The sequence below is a fragment of the Lemur catta genome, chromosome 16 (assembly GCF_020740605.2).
Source record: "Lemur catta isolate mLemCat1 chromosome 16, mLemCat1.pri, whole genome shotgun sequence".
Lineage (NCBI taxonomy): Eukaryota > Metazoa > Chordata > Mammalia > Primates > Lemuridae > Lemur > Lemur catta.
In genome coordinates, this window is record NC_059143.1 from 22499497 (window position 1) to 22522591 (window position 23095).

At 36.6% G+C, this 23095-nt stretch overlaps 1 protein-coding gene across 2 annotated transcripts in view; it reads right to left on the reverse strand.

Annotated features, from left to right (window-relative positions):
• Nucleotides 1-21638, reverse strand: part of DSC2 (desmocollin 2) — a 31660-nt gene extending 10022 nt beyond the window's left edge. For both annotated transcript variants that reach the window (XM_045527649.1, XM_045527650.1), the window contains exons 1-11: nucleotides 21478-21638; nucleotides 13060-13144; nucleotides 11989-12188; nucleotides 10906-11025; nucleotides 9174-9329; nucleotides 7716-7860; nucleotides 6616-6782; nucleotides 3229-3363; nucleotides 2789-2974; nucleotides 971-1227; nucleotides 700-842 (exon numbers count right to left, since the gene is read on the reverse strand). In XM_045527649.1, the coding sequence (XP_045383605.1) occupies nucleotides 700-842; nucleotides 971-1227; nucleotides 2789-2974; nucleotides 3229-3363; nucleotides 6616-6782; nucleotides 7716-7860; nucleotides 9174-9329; nucleotides 10906-11025; nucleotides 11989-12188; nucleotides 13060-13144; nucleotides 21478-21546 (1663 nt within the window). In that variant the 5' untranslated portion in view covers nucleotides 21547-21638. The remainder of the gene's footprint in view (nucleotides 1-699; nucleotides 843-970; nucleotides 1228-2788; nucleotides 2975-3228; nucleotides 3364-6615; nucleotides 6783-7715; nucleotides 7861-9173; nucleotides 9330-10905; nucleotides 11026-11988; nucleotides 12189-13059; nucleotides 13145-21477) is intronic.
• Between the last annotated feature and the right edge of the window lie 1457 nt (nucleotides 21639-23095).

Consider the following 23095-nt stretch of genomic DNA (forward strand, 5'->3'; position numbering starts at 1 on the left):
TAGTTAGCATGTTTATTTTACAAAGACATAAAGTTCAAATTCAAGTTATGATAAAATTGTATTTTATGTACTAAATGGGTCTCATATATAATCACTATATTCATATTTCTCCCAACTTTATAGGATGCACAGAACAAAATTTTACATTTTATATGATCATACAAATTCATAGTATTTGTGTCTCTAATTTTATAACGTTATTAATTGTGACTACAATTTATTTTTATAATGTCTTTAATCAAAATTCTAGCCTCTAACTATATTCCTAGTTTCCCATAAAAAGTTAGAGCTGTTTTCCAAAAGTGTATTATGTGGCAATAAGTGTGTTCTCCTTGTAATGAACTTTCCTGCCAAAGTGAATATTTTAAGAAAAATGAATAGACAAATTGAAACTAATTTTACTAAAGTAATTTTCTCAATTTCTAATGATTATTTAACTTTAATAAATTATGGTTTCAAGTGTTTCTGTGACTAAATTATTTTATAATTACATTTAAAACTGAGAATGCTATTAGAAAGCTGACATGAGTTAATAAATTACAGCAAAACTTTTAATTACTTTATACATCATTCTGGAGAGAAATGAAAAAACTGAGAGTGTATATAGCCCCTGGCTTAAAAATGTATGGTGCTGGTTTAAACACTGAAGATATATATAGCTGAAGATGTATGCAGCTGGCTTAAAAACAAAGTTCTTACCTCGATCTGATGCAACAACTGTAATATTATATATGCCATTTTTGATGAACTCTGCCTCTCTATCTAGGCTTCTGAAAACTTTGATTGATCCGGAATTTTCATCAATGGTGACCAACCCTTTTGGATCATTCAATTTCTTGTATCTGTTAGCAATGATGAATTAAAGTAATAAAAATTCTCATAAGCCAAATTATAATACTCATATCAAAATAAGTTATAAATTTGAAAAACACAATACATTTAGAGTTAACTCTAACAGAATTATAGATACCTTATGTCACTGCTACTTCTTGTTTCTGGGTCATATGCTTTATATCCACTGCTTGCTGTTCCCACTGGTGCATTTTCACTAATTCGAACAGTTTGCACTGAAGGGCTACACTCAGGGCCCTCATCCTGATTTTTCACACTCACAGTGACTGTCGCTGTGCTCATGGCTGATCTAGAGCTAGCGTCTCTGGAGTATGGAGCTTCATTAACTGCACCAATTTGTAGGATCACTTGTTTCCTTTCTTCATAATTCAATGGCTACAAAAGCAAATGTGTTCAAAATCAGATCAACTCATTTTATATTTGGCAATGCTAAATAGCATATATAACTTGTTAAATTTGGAAATACCAAGTGCTGTATTGGAAATAGTCATGAGAATATGAAACATACATCCAGAAACTGGTGGTAGGAGAGGGAGGAGGAATCCTTCCATTGATTCAGTATTTAGGTGGAACTAGCAAAAAAGACCAAATACTTTTCCCTAACTCTAAATTTAAGACAAGTAGTATAATAGGTACCAATAAAGATTTTGGAAAGTATTTATTAATAATAAAGGTGCCTGGATGTTAATACATGAGATACTCTTTCAGGGGGTTCATAAAATAACCAATAGTTATTTACTACACCAAAAGTTTTAGGACATCTTGTCTTACCCTCCTGAGATGAATAAAATTATTATTTGTATCTGGTTTGAGGTAGAAAAGGTGGGCAAAATTTTCCCCTTTTAAGAGAGGAGGGACAAAAAAAGAGAAAGCTATGGACATTATGTTTTCTTTCTTTCTTTCTTTTTTTTTTTTTTTGTTTGTTTGTTTCTTCCATTCCAGTTCTGTTCTTAAAAACTAGAAGTACCAAGTTTGAGAAAGGTTTCATTTATTCGCCTGATACACAGTTGTAATGAGAATTAGTAAAGCCATGTTTTAGAAGACAGAAATGTTTTCAGGTCTTGGACTTCACAAAGATCAATTTCCTTCTGAGAATACCAAGGATTGAGGCAAGGGTTAGGTGAAAAAAGAGACAAGATTGAAAGGATATTTCTTTGCTGTTTTCAAACAGAATTTAATCCACAAACCGCAGCTACTTTTCATCATTGAAAGGAAAAAAGATTCATCATTTGTGACCCATGCTCCTTGTGAACATGGACAAAAGGAAAACTGTATAGACCCACAACAGAATCACGTTCTAGTGAAAGACACAGCAGATATAAGCCTATGACTTCATCCAGGGCCAAAAGAGCTCAGAACACTTTATGTGCTAACTCTGGCTTCTTGCAAATTAGCAGCAGGTTCTTCTCAGATGCTGAGTGATGGTATTAGAAACAAGTTTTAGAAATATTTAAATCTTTGAATGGTTGAGGATTCTCATTCTGAACCTGGATGCTAGGAATGTAATATACAATGAAAACAGATGAGCAAACCTACGAATAGCCTCTCTATGGGTCCGACCAGGAGTAACTCATCATTTGGGGAATTCAGTAAATAAGTGGTGGCTCCTTGACCCAGAAACAGAAAGAACTGGCTAGGAAGGTTTCACACCATCCCATTGGCACCAAAGCTGTGCTTGCTTTTGAATTGTTAAGCGGTATTGGGTAATTGAACATACACATAAATATAATATATTTTAAAATCATGCCTTGACAAAAGGTTACCAAAAATGAATATATTCTTTCCATTATATATAATGGAAACATAGCATTTATATTTACCTACATATCTATTTTATTACTACATTTACCAGAATATCTTTCTCTACATTAAACTCTAGTATGCTATTGTATGATATCATAAATAGCAAATAACTAATTTACTAGTTTATTCTTACCTTAACTACACACAGAACTCCTTCATTGGTTTTGGGATCTGTTACAATTTTAAAATTCCCATTTTCATTGCCCTTTAAAATGGTATAATTAGCTCTCCAGTTAGCAGTATTCACTAAATCTTTATCCTCAACAGTAACACGTAAGATTTCCACATCAATTGTATTTTCTTCCACTGATGTCACATACTAAAATAATAAAAAGAAACAAAAGTCTCATTAGTATTATAACTCTCACAAAGAAAGAACACTGTGTGAAGTAAGTCCTATTCTTCTCATTTCCAAAGTATTATGTTTACATGATTTTAAACCCTAATATCAAAGAACTGTTATGTCTTGGGCGGGGTACTTCATTTGAAAGCATGAGGTATGGATGGAGAAGTGCATACTGAACAATTAACACTGGGCTATACATTTTCGTTTAATTAATATCACACACTTACAGAAGAGCGGGTAAATGTTGGCAAGTTGTCATTCACGTCTCCAATATTAATGATACAAGTAGAAGTTGTGTACAAACCAAAATGTTGACCATCCATGTCTTGTACTTTTATTTTCAATTGATATTTATCAATAAACTGAAAACAAAGAATGTAATTATTCAGTGAAAGCAGCAACATTATAAATGAAATTTTAATTTACATTCTATAATTTTCTTTGCATTAGTAGTTTAAGGGCTACATTATTAAATTTCACGGTGTCTATGTACAGAAGAATAACTTCCTCACACTCATAATTTTTAATTAATTTATGAAAATTGAGTAGTTTCTCAAATTTAAAGTGCTATCAATTCATAGAATATAGAATCAATTGGTTTTATCCTTATTCAACAGAAAGAGACGAGCTACAGCCATAAGTGCATTTAAAATTGCCTAGTAATGAATCAAAATCTTTCTCTCCTATCCAAAGTACATTTTGATGTTTAAAAAAATATATAGCAGTATTTTAACAAAACAATAAAGTGAAATATCCTCTCGTGAAAAAATATAGATTTTAAAGATTTACTTTACATTTATAAAAAGGTCATTAAATATGTATGAAAATTAAGGTCTGGGACTATGTAATTTTTCTTTCCAAGGAAAATAGAATCCGGCTCTTAGGGCTTTCTGTTCATCAAATATTATAGAACACTCATCATTACTTTAAACAAATGTGTTTCTCATCATAACGGTTTCATTTATTATAAGTGATTGAGATATGGAAGAATTAAAAACAACATAATAATGACTTCTAGGCTAAGTATTAGGAGATTTGGGTTCTAGACCCAGCTTCCAAAATAACAAATGCAATCTTGGGCAGTCACAAAATTCTCTTTTTCTAGGTTTCCCCTTCTATAAAATGGTGATGATGATTACCTTTCCTCATCTCTTTTCATAAGACAAAATAATATGTGAAAATCTATCCTAACCTTCTACCTAGAACATTCGTCCTTCTTACAAAGCCACCTTCTTCCCCTAATTCCATCACCTTTTAAACTTTCTTGTCCTCACGTATTACCCAAAATAAAACTCAAGTTTCTTTCTATCTCTGTGCTTTTTACACACATAATTTTCTTGATTTACTCCTCCCTCATAACCTACTGCATGTATAGATTTTAAAAATAATGGCCTTATTTTTATTGAAACTTTTAAGAACTTCATGCTACTTACTATATGTGTAAAAGGGAATATGTATTTTGTTTGTAGTGAAATAAGATTTCCTGGAAATAAGTGATTGACTGAGAAAACAAAGCAATGAAGTTTTGTTATCCTAAATATTAACTTGTAAAATCTTCAGATGGGAGAGAAATTCTAATGTTTGAAGGGCTTAATAGGCTGTAGGCAACATCCGAAAACTGGAATCGTGGGGACAAAACGTTACTAGAGAACACTATTGGGTAAACTTCATTGGTCAAATGTTTTCAACTGATTCTATCAGAAATATCTATCAAAGGAAAAGTACTCTGACATTGTGAACTAAACAAGCTATTGAGATTTTTTCTTTTTTTTTTTTTCCCATAGAGCACCATTTTTACATGAAAGACAGCTATGGTTATTCAGACTAGAGTATTTGGAAGACATGTTCTCAAACACAAAGTGAAGCTGTCACTTCAAGGAAAACAATTCTTTGTTGTCAATGATAAATTGGAGTTTTCAAGCAAAAATGAGAATTTTGGATAACTTGTATCACCCATTGTGATATCAGTGAAGGTGAAGAGGTGATTTTTTTATATTGTTTAATGAAATATGTCAATATTTGGAGGATCTGCATAGCTGTGAACCAATATTTTCCAAATGACCAATGCATAATGTTACAAAATCATATGTCAGTAAAATATCCGCTCATGGTACAAAATAGACCAATGGACTTTGATGTAACAAAGTACCAAAGTTCATTGATAAAGCTTGAGTCCACATTGCAAAAAACATTTAGGAAATTACCACTTGTCAAGCTTTGGTGTACTATCAAAGAACATCCACAATGATCTGAAATTACCATCAAAATACTCCTCTCTTTTCTAACTTCATATTATGTCAGATTTTCTTTACATACTTCAGCTAAAACTACAGATTATAACAGACTAAATGCGGAAAGAGATATGAGAACCCACAAGTCTTATATTAATCCAGATATTAAAGATATTTGGGAAAATGCATAACTGCCACTCTTTCATTAATTATTGTTTGGGAAAATGTACTTATTTTTTATAAAAATGTTATCTATGTTAACATGTAATGCATTCATTATTTTAAATGGGTAAATTAATACATATTTCAAACTTTTCTTGTTCTAAGTACTAATAGTAAATATAGATAGATACAATCCTCATAAGCAAAATATCTTTGAGTTCATCATCAATATTTAAGAATGTAAAGGGGTCCTGAGACCAGAAATTTGGAGGGACACTTCTATAATACACGAGGGGTAGGAAAAGGGAGAGAAAATTAATCTGATATGATGATTTAAGAATTAAAGAAATATGATAAACATCTATTACTATATTTTAAGATTAAGGATTATAAATGTAGTTAGTAGGAAAAACAAACTGCTATAAGAATTCAGATGAATAATGGTTGGTGGAGGAGGTAATAATTGAATAACTAAATGAATGAATTACTAATTTAGGATATCTGGAAACAGACAGACTATAGATATATTATCAAATAATCTCAGAGGTAATGTCAACATGCTTTGGAAAGTGATTTGATCTAAGGGAGTAAAAGGAGACACCAAACAGAATTTACAGAACATGACTCCAAGGTGACAACATAAAGTTATCAATAAAAAATGTATTAATATTATTTTAACTAGAAAACATGGGAAAAGAATATGTTTAGTAGGAAAGACAAGTTAAGTTTTAGATTCATTATTAATACATCTTAAGTACCTACGAGACATCCAAATTAAGACTTCTAGCAGTCAATTAAAAATGGCAAGCTGGAGATTAGAGAGCTATAGATTTCCTTTTCATCTACATAAGGGGGAGAATGTAGATGAGATTGTCGAAGAGATGACAGACAGAATGGAAGCATTTATTTCTCTGTGGATAACAAATTTCTGCATATTTCCAAAAGGTTCATTTTTCATATTTGATAGTTATTTTTAATACCTAATAGAAATATTAGGAAATTTGACTGTATAAAACATACACTTCAGGAAAGAATGAATTAATAGTTCAAAGTTAGCACACTCCAAGGTTATTTAACGACCTCCATGAATACACTTAAAATAATAATTTTTTTACAACTAGATTCACAACATGCTTTTCAAAAACACAACTACAGGAGATACACAAGTACTATTAAATAGCCATGTTATAATCAATTTTTATTTATAAATATTTATGTTACCTCTCTGTCCAGCTGAGAGGATGTTGTGGTGATCACACCTGTCTTTGGATGCATGGAGAATAGGGTGGGTGACGCTGGCAACTGCTCAATGATGGAGTACTTCAGGCGTGTGTGCATTGTGTCAGGCTCATCTTTGTCAGTTGCGCATACCTGTCCCACAGTAGAACCTACACATGGAGAAATCCTTAATTTCCAAAACTCTCACATTTTCAACCTCCCATTTATCTCACTCCTTTCCACCCACCTCAAAAAAGTTGACGACCACTTTATTATATATCAGAGCCATAGCTTTTATAAGTTTGCCAATCTCTACATAAAGTATCACTTCCTTTTAAATACTGTAGTGTTCTAACATTTTGGAATTTGGTGATCATACCCATACTTACTGCATTTAATGGCTGCTTTTATAAATGTTGATATTATCCCTCCATGACATTTGTATGTCTAAAGAATTCTAATTACTCTTTAGCCTTTTTCTATTTGTATGCCTATATTGAAATTGACCATATGAGTTAATTTCCTCTAAAAATTCTTGACTCACTTAGACATTTGTAGAGGAAGTTTCAAAAACTGCATTCTGACTTCCAATTAAAATGGACCATTTTCACAGGATTGCAAAACCATTTGTGTTATTCCCAATGACTTATTAACAATGATGCCCAGAATACTGTCAATCATTTATTCACTATAGAACATGAATAGATATTTCCAAGACTAAATCTCCAATTGTTCAAAGACAGTCTTTTTGGACTATGTTCTCTTAAAAGTACTATTTGACCTCTCACAAGAAGGTAACATAACATCTATTAACACCTATATTTCAGGTACTATGCTTGACATCCCATGTGTATTATGTTTCATTTAATCCTCACCACAATCTGGTATATTACTAACTCATTTTACAGGTGGAGAAACTAAGGCTTGTCAAGGTTAGGGAATTTGTCCAGGGTCCCACAGTTAGTGAAAGGCAGCATAAAATTCAACCCAGAGTCCCTTGTTCTTGCTACCAGGATATTCTGCTTCCCAATGGCGAGGGTGAAACTCAATTTATGAAATGAAACACATTTAAGTTGCCATATCCTGTTAAAATAGGTACTCACCAACTCTGCAGTTTTCAGATACTGTAAAAATGTAGGTTGTTTCTGTAAAAATTGGGTAGTTATCATTTTCATCCTCTATTTTGATTACCATGGGCAGTGGAAGTTCTGGGGTATACCCATCTGGAGTTGTGGCAAAGGCAACTATCTGCAAAGAGAGTAATATAAAGAGAAAAGTGGAAATAATCTTTTAAAATAAGAGAAGTGTTCAAACTCGCTTTGGCTTTAGTTTGGAGACTGTTTGGCATTAAGTCTCACCATTTGTTATGGTTTTTGAATGTGGCTGTAACTTTAGTGCTGAAGGAAGTGCCTAATTTCATGGTGCAGTACAGTAGTCTAAGTTTAAATTCATCTAATACAGTAACAGATACTTTTAGTTTCCTCACCATTGATGTTTTGTTGCTTATGACTGTGATGAGTGTAATGGCTTTTATTATTATTTCTCAAAACAGTCTTGAGGACTTTTTTATTTTGTTTTATTTAAAAGTGTCCAATACATGGATTTTAAATACAACTTTCTGGATCTTTCTTAACTTTAGATTCTTTATAAATACAAATTCTCCAGAAGCAGTTAACTGGGACATTATCTTATTTTCTACTAATTAGAATTTTAGGCATACATATGGTTATAGTGAGATAAGTCTTTTCACAAGAATTTTTTAATTAAAAAGAGGGAGTCAGAAACAGAATAAATGAATGGCTGTAAATTTTGTGTGGAATATAACTTATTCCCTTTGACTTTGTAGTATAAATTTCAATTCTAATTTTTCTCATAACAACTATCATAGAAAGACCAGAACATCGTCACAGGTACTCAGAAGGCCATGTCGTAGCAATTCTAAACCTAAATACTTTATTAGAAGCTTGATTAATCTGGTCTTCCAATGAATAATTAATTCATCCAAAATAGATGTACAATAATTAAAACTGAGTAAAGCAAAATGACCGCGTCCCGTTGAGAAATCAAACCAGCATTAAGCTAAATTCTTACGTATTAACTCACATTCCACCATAGTAAGTCAACCAGATGATTAAAGGAAATGAGCTTACTTAAACAGTGTCCACACTCCTTACCTGCTCACTGTAAGTTAACTTTTTCCCATTGCAAAAGTACTGAGGTTTATTTAACTTCTGAACCTCCTTTACCTCCTATGCTATCTCTGTACCATAAAGAGGTTCACAGATCTTTTCTGCCAACTAAGTAATTACTCTTCGAGGTGGTACTCTTTTTTTTTCTTTAAAAAAAAGCGTAACAGTAAAACCATAATACCAGGAACAATTTAATAGAATCTAATGGTATTTATTCTATGAAAATTCTTTTTGCATCACGTCAATTTTGTGCTATCAGATAGCTACAGCATCAGTGACAAACTCAGAAAACAGAAAAAGGTAAAATGAATAGAGGAGAGATGAAACAGCCAAGCTTAATCATTACAAATATAGATACACTTTAGGCCTTACCTCAAAAGATTCGTACTGTTCACGATCTACAGCACGAGTACAATACAGGTTTCCAGTATCTCTCTCCACATAAAATAAATTCTTAGGTTCTTGGTCAACTCCAGGACCTTTTATGGAATAGTATATGGTGTAGTTCTGTGCTGTGTCAGATTGAACCTAGAAAGTAGATATTACATACATAAGACAAATTATTATTTCAGCAGAACTTTCATCTGTATATTTGTGCAATCACTTTGTCATTTTATTATAATAAATAATTGCCCTCTTTAATTTATTATTATGGATAAATAAAAAAACAGCAATAGAATGAGGAAGCCCAACTGAGAAATTTCAGGAACAAGGCATGAGTTAATTAATGTAGCGTCTTAATTTCCCAGTGGCTAAATGGTAACTACATGGACCAAACATTTAAGATTTTTCCTGTCTTAGAAAACAAAGTATTCTGAGCATGAAAAATTATTCTGTTGTCAATTTTTTTTAAAAACAGAGCTTTTATTATATGTGAAATAATATTTAAGACATTGGGTTTGAAGTGTACTGTCCGAAGGTCAAAAACTTGAAAAATACTTTCTTTAATGAGTTTTTGTTGTCAGCATCTTCCTTATTATAGGAATTGATTAAAAAAAAAATACAAGTGAGAATAGAAATAGAATAATACTCTGGCATGTGTGATATTCTGATTCTTGATTCAAAAAGCAAACTTCTCCCAAGCTGTATTTATTCTCACAGTAAGATCTTGTTTATCTTTACATCAGGATGACTAACACAATTATTTTCTGACAACTTCTTACTCAACTTTAATATGCTGTCCTCTTGGCTACATTAAATTTGTTGGTGGGATATAAAAAAAGGATTCTCTCTCACCATTTTCAGAAGTGAGGGGAAAAAAACCCAAGTCATAGACTGAATGGTAGTAGCCACTAACAGCAGAAGAAGGCAAGAAAACTTGTTGGGGTTTCCACTAAAAGTGAAAAAAGAGAGAAAAATGTGGATCCAGTGTGATTTCAGATGTGGATTTGAGAAGAGCAATAGAAAAGCCTATGTGTCTTTCTCCTTCATGGCATTTGGTCTTTCATCAGCAATTTTATCCTTTATTATGGAACATATTTTGGGGTTTTCTAGGTCTGCAGTCCCCAACCTGCGGGCTACAGACTGGTTACCGGTTCATGACCTGTTAGGGACTGGGCGGCAGAGTCGCAAGTCGCAGTTTGCCTGAAACTTTTCCGTGGAAAAATTGTCTTCCATGAAACTTAGGAAATGGGGGGGAGGGGAGGAGCACAGCAGGAGGTGAGCAGTGGGCTGGCGAGCTTCATCTGTATTTACAGCCTCTCCCCATCACTGGCATCACTGCCTGAGCTCCGCCCTGGCACCCACCCACCCCATCCGTGGAAAAATTGTCTTCCATGAAACCAGTCCCTGGTACCAAAACTGCTGCTCAAGGCTATGCCCAGGCTCTGTGATACCCTGGCTGATTTGAAAATTCATTAAGGAACCATGTGTTTGAGACTGCTAGATGGATCTGACAGTTTTAAAATGGCCTTTTCATGGCTAAAACTTCGAGAAGCGTATGTAGTTATAGACAGATACATTCATACTCACATATTGAAACATATGATATACATATTCACTCATATTCACACACACCTATTTTTAAATAACTGCACAGTCAGTTGCAACATTTTTAAAACACGGAAACCACAGACCTCCACAGTGGAAAGAAATTAAACTGTACCTGTTGAAGGAAAAGTGGGAAAGGACCCAAGGAATTCTCTAGCATTGAGCAAGGAATAGGAGCCCATCTTCTCTTGCCACGTCTTAGAACTTTTTCTTTAGAATGCCTTTTCTTCAATACCTCAATTTAGAAGACAGAAAAAAAAAAAGTCAGTGACTACTTTATTTTCAAACATTAGAACTCTGATACATCTTTCTCCTCTCATGAGGGTTAGCTGGGGGAGGTCTAAGACCATAGTAGTGCTTGAAAACGAAACTAAACGTTCAACATCGCAAAAAAATTACGAAGAAATAACTGCCCTAACTGTTATCACAGCAATCCTCTTGAGAAAATGATGTGGTGGAAAAATGGAGGAAAGAGAGATGGAATTGGAAGCCTAGAAGCAAAACTGAAAACAAAACAAAAAAAATATTGTTGCCACATTGCCATGCAAAAACATGGGAGGAGAGATATGCAAAGAAAATAAGTGAGTATGTGCCCTTCTAAGTTTAGCACAATCATCTTCCACTCACCAGCAACTAGGTAGAGCCAGGGGACCAACAGAGACATCTGTGTCAGAATGAGGAGAAAAACATGGTGACAACTCTCAAACTACCGCAGTGAGGAATGGCCAGTGGTTGAATAAAAGTCATTTTGATCTTGGGTGTCCCAACACAATAAGCATGTGTGTGGTCCAAACCTCCTCCTAAAATTGTCATCTATTTCCTAAGACTACAAATTATGCTAAGATGCATGACAAAAAAATTTTCTTTATCCAGAGATAGAGTTCCAAAACTTCTTTTTGGAAATCCATTCCATGGTAAAGATCAAGATATGCTTTTTGTGTCTGATCTCAAGTTCTCATGCTATAATTTATCCCAGGCTCTCCTTTTACATCCCAAATGAGAAGGACCTGTAATAACGTATTAATGGATTTCACAACCCTTTTCTTTTCTTTTAAACACTGTTAAGTCATCTCATGGTTTTCATTCTTCTTCAAGACAAACTATACCATATCGTTTCTGAGTCCACATCTTCCCTGGTAATGTTAGTTACACCTAAAGAAAAGACAACGTTATACTTCATTTATATAGTCTTGTATACCTTTGTTTGATGCTCTAAAAGGACAAATATTTTCTTCTCTTCCTGGTTCTCAGTGTTAGAAAGTGATATGGTAAAGCTTCTCTTCCCCGAGGACAAAAGAATAGCATTTGTTGTATAGACTGAACCATCTTCTAAAATTTGGAAATCAGAATCACTTGAATGAATTAGATTTGCAGATTTAAAGCACTCCTTCAGGTTAACTGTAGAAAATATACATAACAAGCATTTGTAAGGTAAAACATAATAATCTGTAGTTTTAACAGTCATCTATGCATGTGGGGGAAGGCAAAAACTTAAAATTAATTATTGATACTTATAAACTTAGCATTTTTAAAAGGACATATGAAACTATATGGTTGATTAAGTTGTGCTTATATACCACTTCTAATAACTACTTTATATCCTCTTGAAGAACAGACATTTGCCCTGACATAAAGGCATGTGAACTCATGTTTGAATATTTAAACCAACACCAAAAACAGTTTTTCTTTCACTGAAATTAGCTATAGAATAACACATAAGAATACTTGAATAAGTTATAGAAAATCTAGCAGATTAAAATAGGCAGTTATTAAATTAAAATATTATGAACTCTTTACATCTATTGTTAAATCGTCACCATATTTTGTGTTCTCATTGGTTTGATCTTTTACATGTTGAGTATGTGAAAAAAATTAATTGATAAGAATCAATATGTGGAAGTAAATGCGATAAGATGCCAAAATGTTAAGATGAAAATCCAAAACAATACCTTTAAACTCAAGAAATAGTTTCAATACTATTTCTCAATATTTTAGAAGCATGTTAAACATATTCCATACCCTTCATCTAATGTAAATATTAAGAATTTATGACTCAAACTAAACCTTTTTATCTACTCATACAGTCATGTTTTTCAATAAAGAACAATATCCTTTTCATTTGAATGACACCATACCATGTATTACAAATGATCATGTACTATATTCATTTTAGCTATTAGTCCCAACACAGTTAGCATTTTAAAAATTACACTAACTTTTAAAAGATCATGCCAAATTAGGATTTATTACATATTTGGCAGTTTCTTACCTCTCCCAATAAATTTCTCAGCGTCTAGTTTAGAGGGAACATGTAGTGTTACATTTTTGCAGGCATCACTGGCAAATGTTAAGATCTAAAACATTAAAAAAAACAACCAAATCAATATCATTCATTACAAAAAGATTCTTTTTAATGTGTATATGGTTTGTATAAATATCATTTAGTATTTATATATACCAATTATATTCTAAATTGATTAAATACATCAATTAGATATATGTTATTAATTAAATTAATCAAATAATTTATATTTGTAATCATATAAAATTTATATATAAATATATTTAATATAAATATATATTTAATTATATATTTATATATATTTAATGTATATACTTTTAATTATAAATCAGTTTATATAATTAACAAAATAAAATTATAATATACGGAATAAGAAATCAGAAAAAAACTATAGCAAGAGGATGGCTCTCTCCTTCAAAAACCATGTGAACTCAGAGAATTATGTACTTTCTTGTGCTTTGTTTCCTATACTGTAAAATGGATTTCATAATAACTTCAGTGACTAACTTAGTGGGTATACTGAGGATCCAACAACAATCTGCGTGAGAGAATTCTGAAAACTGTTAAGAAGGCAGCACAGGTTCATAAATAGGAAAGAGAAACAAAAACAAATTTATTGAGGCAGCAGATTGTTTCAATATATTTTTTATTGTCTGTGAGCCATGGAACCGAATCAGTAATATCCTAAACAAAAACTCAATGCTGGAGTGATTTGGAGAGTATTTATGTATTACTCCACACAAACAAGCACATACATAACTTTAAAATATGAACTTACTTTGAAGATGCATCTAATCATAAATGAAATTTGAGATCAATTTACAAAATAGTTCACTCAAAAATTTTTTAAATGATTTAGTGATTTAAGGTGAATCAATTCCAATACAACATATATTTAAACACATTGAAATTTAATTCTGTTCTCTCTGAAACTTTACAGTAGATGCTTCTGAAAGAGTCACATTCTTTTTTCCATAGTTTGCAAACACCTTCAATCAAAGGCAAGATGGCTAATTAGTATTTACACTGTTATTTACAAAGTTTATAAACAGAAACTAAAACATCAAAATTTGGATGAAAATTTTCATTTTTAATATATATTAAAGAATTTTAATTATCTAATTTAAACAACACATGAAGGATCAGGTTAAGACAGAAATTATGCTGCTTTTGGATATTAGGGACAGACACATTGAAGAGACTGTACCTGAATTGGAAATTAAAGGATGAGAAGAATTATCATTGGCTGTATAGTCAAGAGAGAATAGAAGTAGAACCAGATGATTCTGAGGATTCCAGCTCAAGGCGACTGAAAGAATACATCCACTAGGTGCTAAGCAGATTCACAGGCCACAGGAGTGAACCAAGCAAAGTCCTTGCCTTCATGAAGATTACATTATAATGAGATACAAAAAATAAACAAACAAATGCATAATGTCACAGAATGCCAAGGCAGAAAGAGATAAATGCTATGAGGAAAATAAAGCAGGGAGAGAGGATGACGAAAGGAAGACCACAGCCCAAATGAAAGGAGGAAGCAAACCCATTTCCTAACTGGGGAAGAGTCTCCCAGGTGGGGCAAGAACCAGAATAAAGGCCCTGGAAGGGAACTTCACCAGGTGGACTGGAGGAACAACAAGGTCATAGTAGTAGAGCATAGTAAGGGAAAAGTGATAGGAGATGCAAACAAAAGGACAGCTAAGGGCATATCATGAAGGGCTTAAAAGGCCATGGTGAGAAGTGCAGATTTTGTTCTTGTTCTGAGTACAAAGAGAAGCAACAACACGGTTAAGAATCTGCAGAGTGGCATAATCACTCTGCTAGCTTTGTGGAGAACAGGCTGTTGAGAAGCAAGAGTGGAAGCCTGAGACCAAGTGGATGCGATAGCAGAAATCCAAGAGAGGGATGATGGTGACTTGGACTAAGGTAACAATAGTGGAGAAGGTGAGAAATGGCTGGTAACAGTATTATGGACAACCATTCATTCATGTATTCAGGAAATATTTATTGAATGTCTACTATGTCCCAGACACAGAACAATAAACATTCAATCCAAGGGGAAGACACGTTTGTAACTACAATGAAGTTGGATAAATGCAACAACAGAAGTACAGGGTGCTATGGGAGAGCAGAGCGACTAACCCTTTCTAGGAGCCAGGTGAGATCAGGGTGGCTACAAACCAGCCACGTTCGGAGGAGGTGGAGCTTAAATCCTCCAAACAAAGGAAAAGCAGAAGTGAAGGCCCAGAGATGACACAGACCTAAAAGAGAAACCTGGAATGGCTGATGTGAATAGCACAAGGGGACAGAACTGAGGTTTAAAATGGCTTTAGAGAAGTAGGTGTGCGACAGACTCTGAACAGCTATAACAGAGAGTACAGATCTTTTTTCCCAAAGACATTAAGGAACCAACGCTTTATTTTAAGCAAACAAATAACATAAGCAGGTTTATATTTAAATATAGTAAGTCTGACCAATGTGGAGAATGGATGGCGGGGAACCACTTTCATTTCCAATAATGTTAGGCTAGTTAATTCAGAAAACCCTATGCCAAAACTAACTAAAAATGATGGATAATATATTTTTTGAATATCCTAAAAGCACAAAAAAGCTAAGAAAATAGCAAGGAATTCCTATGCAAGAGCTGAAGATAAAGCTGGAACACCAACTGGTCAGAGGAAGCCAGGAAGGACTTCTGCCCTGCAAAGATTTGAGTCTGGTTTTTGTCCCCCACAGAGAAGGAGAGTGACATCAAAGCATGGGGCCCACCTAAGATCGAAGAGAAGATCCACTCCACATTCATGTGGGACCCCCAAATGCTGAACCCTCATTATAAGTTTGAGCCACAAAGTAAACTGGCCCTGGCATGGATTTGTGGCCCTCATTCACATCGTTTGCTTGGTGTAGAAACCTCAAGCCATGAATCAGTTTAAAGAAGGCCTGGCACGTAATCACCACCAAAGATACTGAAAGGCGCTTAATCAAATTCAATAACCATTCCTATTTTTTTTAAGCCTCAAAAATTAAGAATTGATAAGTACTTTTACAATACGATTTTTATATATTATAATCACACCACAAAAGGGAAAGCACTAGAAGAAACCTCACTAAACTTAGAGACCAGATAGGCTTTCCAAGGTCATCATAGGGAGTTTATATCACATTGAAGGTATATGAGCAAGAGGAATGCATTCGATGGCATACAAATTGAAAAGGAAGAGGTAAAAAAAATTTCTCTATTTGTATTTTATATGACTGCTTACCTGGAAAACCCAAGCAATGAATCAATAAAGTACTATAAAACAATAAAAGACTTCAGTGAGGGTACAGAAACAACCCAAATGCCCATCAATCCACAAATTGATTAGTAAACTGTGGTATATGTATACCATGGAGTATTACTCAGCTATAAGAAATAACGATGATACGACATCGCTTTGGTTCTCCTGGAGAAAATTGGAACCCATTATATTAAGTGATGTATCCAAAGAATGGAAAAACAAGCATCACATGTACTCACCAGATAATTGGTTTCCCTGATCATCACCTAAAAGCACATCGGGGAAGGATACCAATTGGATATCAGACTGAGATGGGGGGTGGGGGGAGGGGATGGGTGTATGCCTACATGATGAGTGCGTTGCGCACCGTCTGGGGAATGGTCATGCTTGAAGGTGCTGACTCAGGGAGGTGGGGGGTGGGGGGAGGGGATGGAGGTATGACTACATGGTGAGTGCCAGGCACACTGTCTGAAGAATGGACACGCTTGAGGCTCTGACTCAGGGGGATGGGCGGGACATGGACAATGTATATAACCTGAGCTTTTGTACCCCCATGAAGAGCTGAAATAAATAAATTAAAAAATATATATACAAAAATCTTGTGTTTTCATACCCATAAATAAAGCCAATTAGATAATATAAGCGAGAAGAAATTGTTTTAAAAAGGAAGAAAAAGTTAGAATGCCAAAGAGTAAATTTAACTAGATACATGCAAAGCCTATTTGAGGGAAACCTACAAACTTTTCTGCTGCACACAAAAATAGACTTGCAGAAAAAGACAAAAATCAACTTTCTCTCTCTCTCTCTCTCTCTCTGTATATATATGCACGCACATACCCATCCTTACTAAGTTAAAATACACATTTTATGATACAAATAAAAATTCCAACAGAATTTTTCTGGAACTAAACAAGCTGATTCAAAAGGTCATAAGGAAAAATAGAAAATTAAGGATAAACAGGAAAATCATGAAAAAGAAGAGCAATGAAAAGATATTAGCTCTAGCAGATATTAAAACATCTTATAAAGTTTCAATAATTAAAATAATGTAGTATCAGTACATGAATAGACTGATAATAGATACATATGAAAAGCAAAGGAAGAGGTAAACAATTTCCATTGGCATTTGATATGAGTGCCTACAGTCCACAAAGGTGGTAACTTTTTTATTATACCCACCAACAATTTATCCACACTCTTGCCACTACACAGCATGTTATCAAAGCTGTGGATATTTGCCACATGTGAAATGACATTACAATGTCGTTTGTAATTCATTTTTTTCTTATTATGAGGTTGACATATTTTTATATTTTAAGGCCATTTTATTACTTTATGGGAATTTATCATGTCCATGTTCATGCTGGATTTGTTCTTCTTGAATTATAAGAGTTCTTTATATATTAGACTAGTCTTTTAAAATATGATCTGAAAATACTTTTTTTTCCAGTTTACCAATTACCTTTTTACTTTGCTTATGGTGTTTTGTTTGGTTTAGTTGTTTTTTTTCCCACGGAGAAGTATGTGTGTATGTGTTTTTATATAATTGATTTTCTCAACTTTAATAAATTGGCTTTTAAAATCTGAGTCATAAACACGCTTTCTTGACTCCAGATTTGTACAGCAAGTCATCATGTTTTCTTCTACTACCTGTATGGTATCTTTTTTTTTTTTAAGCATTAGAGACAGGGTCTTGCTCACTCTGTCCCCCAGGCTAGAGTGTAGTGGCGTGATCATAGCTCACTGTAACCTCGAACTCCTGAGCTCAGCAATCCTTCTGCCTCAGCCTCCCGAGTAGCTAGGACTACAGGTGTGTGCCACCATGCCAGGCTGATTTTGAAATTTTTTTGTAGAGATGGGGTCTTGCTGTGTTGCCTGGGCTGGTGTCAAATTTCTGGGCTCAAGTGATCCTCCCACCTTGACCTCCCAAAATGCTGGGATTACAGGTGTGAGCCACCACACCAGCTGGTATCATATTTTACATTGAAATCTTCCATCTGTTTGGAGTTTTCTGTGGTGTTCTGCATGAAGCATGGATTCAACTTTATCTTCTGGCAAATTACTGCCTAGTTCAATTGGCTTCAAAGTCATTCTTATTTAATACTATCTTATAATAATATGTATATCCTCAATGATGTGATCTGCCATGTCATACGACAGCTCTCTGTCTAGGCCTATACAACCTTTATGGAGAGAAAAGCAATATATACCAAAATTATATAGTCATTTACACTTTTATCAATCCCATGACTGGTAATCTATTCTATTGATACACTTGCCCGTATATGAAATGCATATATCCAAGTTTATTCATTGTGACATTATGTGTAACGGAAAAGAAATAGCAGAAGAGATAGATATAAGTAAACAGATCCATGAGATATCTTTGAATGTAGATTTAATGGGACTTAATGATGGATTAGGGAAGGGGAGCAGCAAGGAAGGAAAAACAAACAGCTTCCAGACTTCCTTCTTGAGGAAAAGACGTATGATGGTGCTATATATTGAAATACAGGTCACTAAAAGAAAAACAACATTGTTTGGGAAGATAACAAATGTGTCACACATCATAGTAGGTAGCAAGATATAAAAGCCTATTGTTTGGTGGAGACATCTGAACTAGCAATATTAATTTAGGATATGTTGACATCTATGTAATATTTCAAGTTATAAAAGTGGTTGAAACGGCCTAGCGAAAGGATGCAAATTTCAAGGGACAAGAGCTAGAACAGAGCCCCAAGGAACATCAGCATTTAACAGTGGAGGAAAAAGTAGTCAAACTCATAGGAGAAAATAGAATGGTGGTTGCCAGGGGCTGGGGGGTGGGGAAAATGGGGAGTTGCTGTTTAATGAGTATAAAGGCTCAGTTATGCAAGATGAAAACATTCTAAAGATCTGCTATACAATATTGTGCTTATACTTAATAATATTGTACTGTACTGTATACACTGAGAAATTTGTTAAGAGGATAAATCTCATATCTTTTTTAACCAGAATAACAAAAAAAAAAGTGGAGAAAAAGAAACTAGGTATCGAATCAGATTCTGAGTGGTCCGAAAGGTAAAAAAAAAAAAAAAAGTGAATGTCAAGTAAAAGGGCACAATCAACAAAGTAGAACTGTATAAAGAATGAATCGTCACTTGGATTTAGCAAGGGCACTCCCTGACAATCTTAGAGGTGGTTAGGCAGAGAAGGCAAGAGTTCAAATGGCTAAGACAGGTGTCAGGTGAGGCAATATTAGGAAGTGAGGAGAAGCTGACTGTGGAATGGTGAAGGATTACTTGGGTGTATGGGAAGGAGGTAATTTAAAGGGCAACCCCCAAAGTCATTCTGATTTAAGAATATCTTACACTCAAATAGTCTCTACACATTGCTCACGCTTGAGGCTCACGACCACAACAAGCACCTGCGCCTGGCAGGGCTTTGAACAAATAGGCTTTAGAGTTTAAGAGCAATTTAAGAGACTCCCACTAAGCTTTCCAGCTAGAAAGTGGCAGAATGAGGGTGTAGCCAGGGCCAGAACTCTTTTTCTTTTACCCTACTCCTGGCCTATCACACTCTGAAGCTAAGGAAGACCAGGGAATGGGGATTCAATTCCAGTTATTCACTTATACCTTGCTCTCTTCTAAAAAGGATCAGAGATGCGCAGCAGGAAGTTTTGTATGTGAACACATGCAGAACAATGCTATATATCGCCAGTGCCTAAGCGTGCCTTTTCCTTCAAAGAATAACCGCCACTGATTTAAAACGAAATAGCAACTTTATTAGAACTCTAGCAAAATTCATTTGTCATCAACAGCACCTTTCGTGACCGTTATTTATTCCATTCTCAGTTTCTTCAATCGCAAAATGTTAACTGCTGTGTACTTGGCCCTTCCTATGTTATTAACATGCCCAAGGAATTTACTTAAGGCTTTGAAGTGCATTGAGTTCCTTGGGAAAGACATTCTAATAACAGTAACGACTACAATTTCATTGCTTAAAAATTTAGGAATCTATTGTGAAATGAGAGCGGAAGAGAAGGGGAAATTATCCAACTGTTTCAGAGTCCAGTTCCACCACTCCTAGGAGGAATCATCCCTCCGGGTTCCTCCCTTTGTCCTTCAGAGCTGACTTGCGCCCTACGCCTGAGGCTCAGCATGAAAGGATCCTACTGAGTTGAACACTTTTTTGCACCTGGTCGAATTAACTTTTCCCCTTTTCTGGGGGCAGAAAAGTCCAGTATGGGACACCTTTGGCCCCAATCTGCCCCCGAGGCCGCTCCTCGGTATTGGACTCCCGTGCCTTCGGGCTCCGCAGCGAGATCCCCTCTTTTATGCCTGGGACGGGGGCCGTCCCGCCATAAATAAGGCCACCCCCTTTGGCTCCCAGCTCTGGGAAGGGTAGGTTCGTGGCTGTTGTGTTCTTTAAAGTGGGAAAGAAACTGAGGCAAGGCGGGAGGACGGGGGTGAGCAGAAAAATGTAGACGCCTTTGGGGACAAGAAATCAGGACAATCATTCCCCTAACGATTTAGGGGACGGAAGCCTCTCACACTAAGAAACAATAGAAATGGTCACCTGGGGCCCGCCCATCTACGGGAGCGGAAGGTCGAGACTCCCCTCCCCCACTACTCCCAGCCCAATCCCACAACACGAGCAATCCCCCGAAGGCGAGTAGTGAGCAGCCCCTCTTTGACCCAAGGACACTCGCTTTAGGTCCCGTACGTCCCGCGGCTCCCCTTTCCGTGGCCTGAACCGGACAGTGCGGCGGACGCGGCCGCACGCTCCCGGGGACTGTGCGAGAGGCGCAGAGGCGCAGCCCGCGTGCCCACAGGCCACGGTTTCGCCTGGACGCCGCCAGCTGCTTTCTCTGCCCAGATCTGCCAGCGCCGATTATATCTGCGGGGACACCCTCCCCTCCCCTTGGGGATCCGGGCGCTCAGGTCGCGATCCTCTTCCCGTCTGCTCTCCCCCAACCCCCGGCACCTCCATTTTTCAGCCATCCGGAGGCCCCTTAACCCCAGCTTTGCTCGCCGCCCCCAACCCCCTCTGCTCCCCAAGTTTCCACCCGCCTCCCCAGGCGATCGGGCCGCTAGCCCGAGCCGGTGGCCCGGGCGACACTCACCGTGAGGGTCAGCAAGAGCTGCCGGCAGAGGGCCCCGCTCCGGGAGCCGGTGGGTCGCGCTGCCGCCATGGAGCGCGCTCGGGGACGCACTCGGGGACGGGTCGCCGGCCGGGGCGGCGGGAGGCCGGGGGGAGGGCTCGGCGGGGCGAAGGGCCGCGGCCGGGGCGAGAAGCAGGAGGCGGAGCGCGCGGAGAGGCGCTTTTCTTCTCAGTGTCTCTGAAGCGCCTGCCTCCCACTCCAGGGGCTTTTCCTCTGGCCCGGGGTGGGGCTCCAGGCGCGTCCGAAAGACACCGATCGGCCCCTCCTTGCAGTTTAAGTCTTCATTTCTTTAAGAACGCTACAAATGGGAACTCCCTCTCGCCGCCACCCTGTTACCTGCGCCAGGTGTTCCTCCCCAGCGGACGCCACCTATATGTCCCATCACCCCCCCCCCCCCGCCCCAGTGTCCGCCCGGCAAGATTAGCAGCCGGCCCTGCCCAGCAGAAGCCCTGACTGTACAGAGACTCACTCCGGATCGCGCTCCCCGGCCCGGGCTCCGCCCTGACCGCTGCCCTTTCCGCCTGCTGTGGCCCTTGCCCTGGGGTCAGTGACAGCCCCACAGAGACCGCCCGGCTCTGAGCCGTAGAGGTTGCAGTTTATGTCACAGCTACCTAAGGCCCACCTGTTAGAGGGCTGACTCCAGGGAGACTATTTTACACACTCTTTACTGGAGTGAATTTCCTGCGGACATCCAGATGCGGTTTAGACAGGATTTTCATCTGTAGAACACCACTCTGCGGGGTCTCGTGTTCTTAGAAACGATGGTTACTATGACAACGATACAGGAAAATTACCACAATTTAGGAACAAAAATACTTACATACATACAGTTAGGGAATCAAGGCTACGGTTAAAATAACAAAGCCCAGGGTGCGTTACTATAGAAAATGCATCGATTGAGGTCCTAGACGTTGGCTAAATGTTGGCTAAATGTGGGCTACTGATTTTCTCCAAGAACCTCCCTTGCAACAAATAAAGCTAAGCACAGGCCTTCTTTTTAACTTATTTCCAACACTGGACTCCTGAACATCTCCTAGTGGAGAGTTCTCTTTCTTTACAACCATCAAAACCAGACCTCATGGTGAGAAAAGACTGGGGTAATTATACTTCTATTTGGAATGCACTTAAACTGGATAAATTATTCCAGCACTTATCCTAGAAGATTAAAATATAAAAGCTGTGTGCTTTGAGCTCTTCAGAAAGTAATGACAAGGCATTCTGACTCATCCTCTTGTTCCTCTTGTTCAATTACTGGCTTAAACCAGGTTAAGTCTGACCACAAAGGAGAAACTTGTTTTAAGTCTCCTCAAGAATGTTGGGAGAAACCTGTCTGAAAAACCAACCATGACACTCACACCATTTTAATTCTTGAAAACATTTACCATCTTAATATCATTACATACCGATCCAGAGTTATTGCAATATTGAGTGTATATTGAAATCAACATTAATGTCAAACAGTGCATGCCTTACATTCTCTGTTAGTCCCATGCTCTGTTTTATTAGTGAATACGGCACAGTGGTATTCACACAGTTCTGTTGTCTCCATGTCCATAAAATTATAATTGACCCTTTGCTA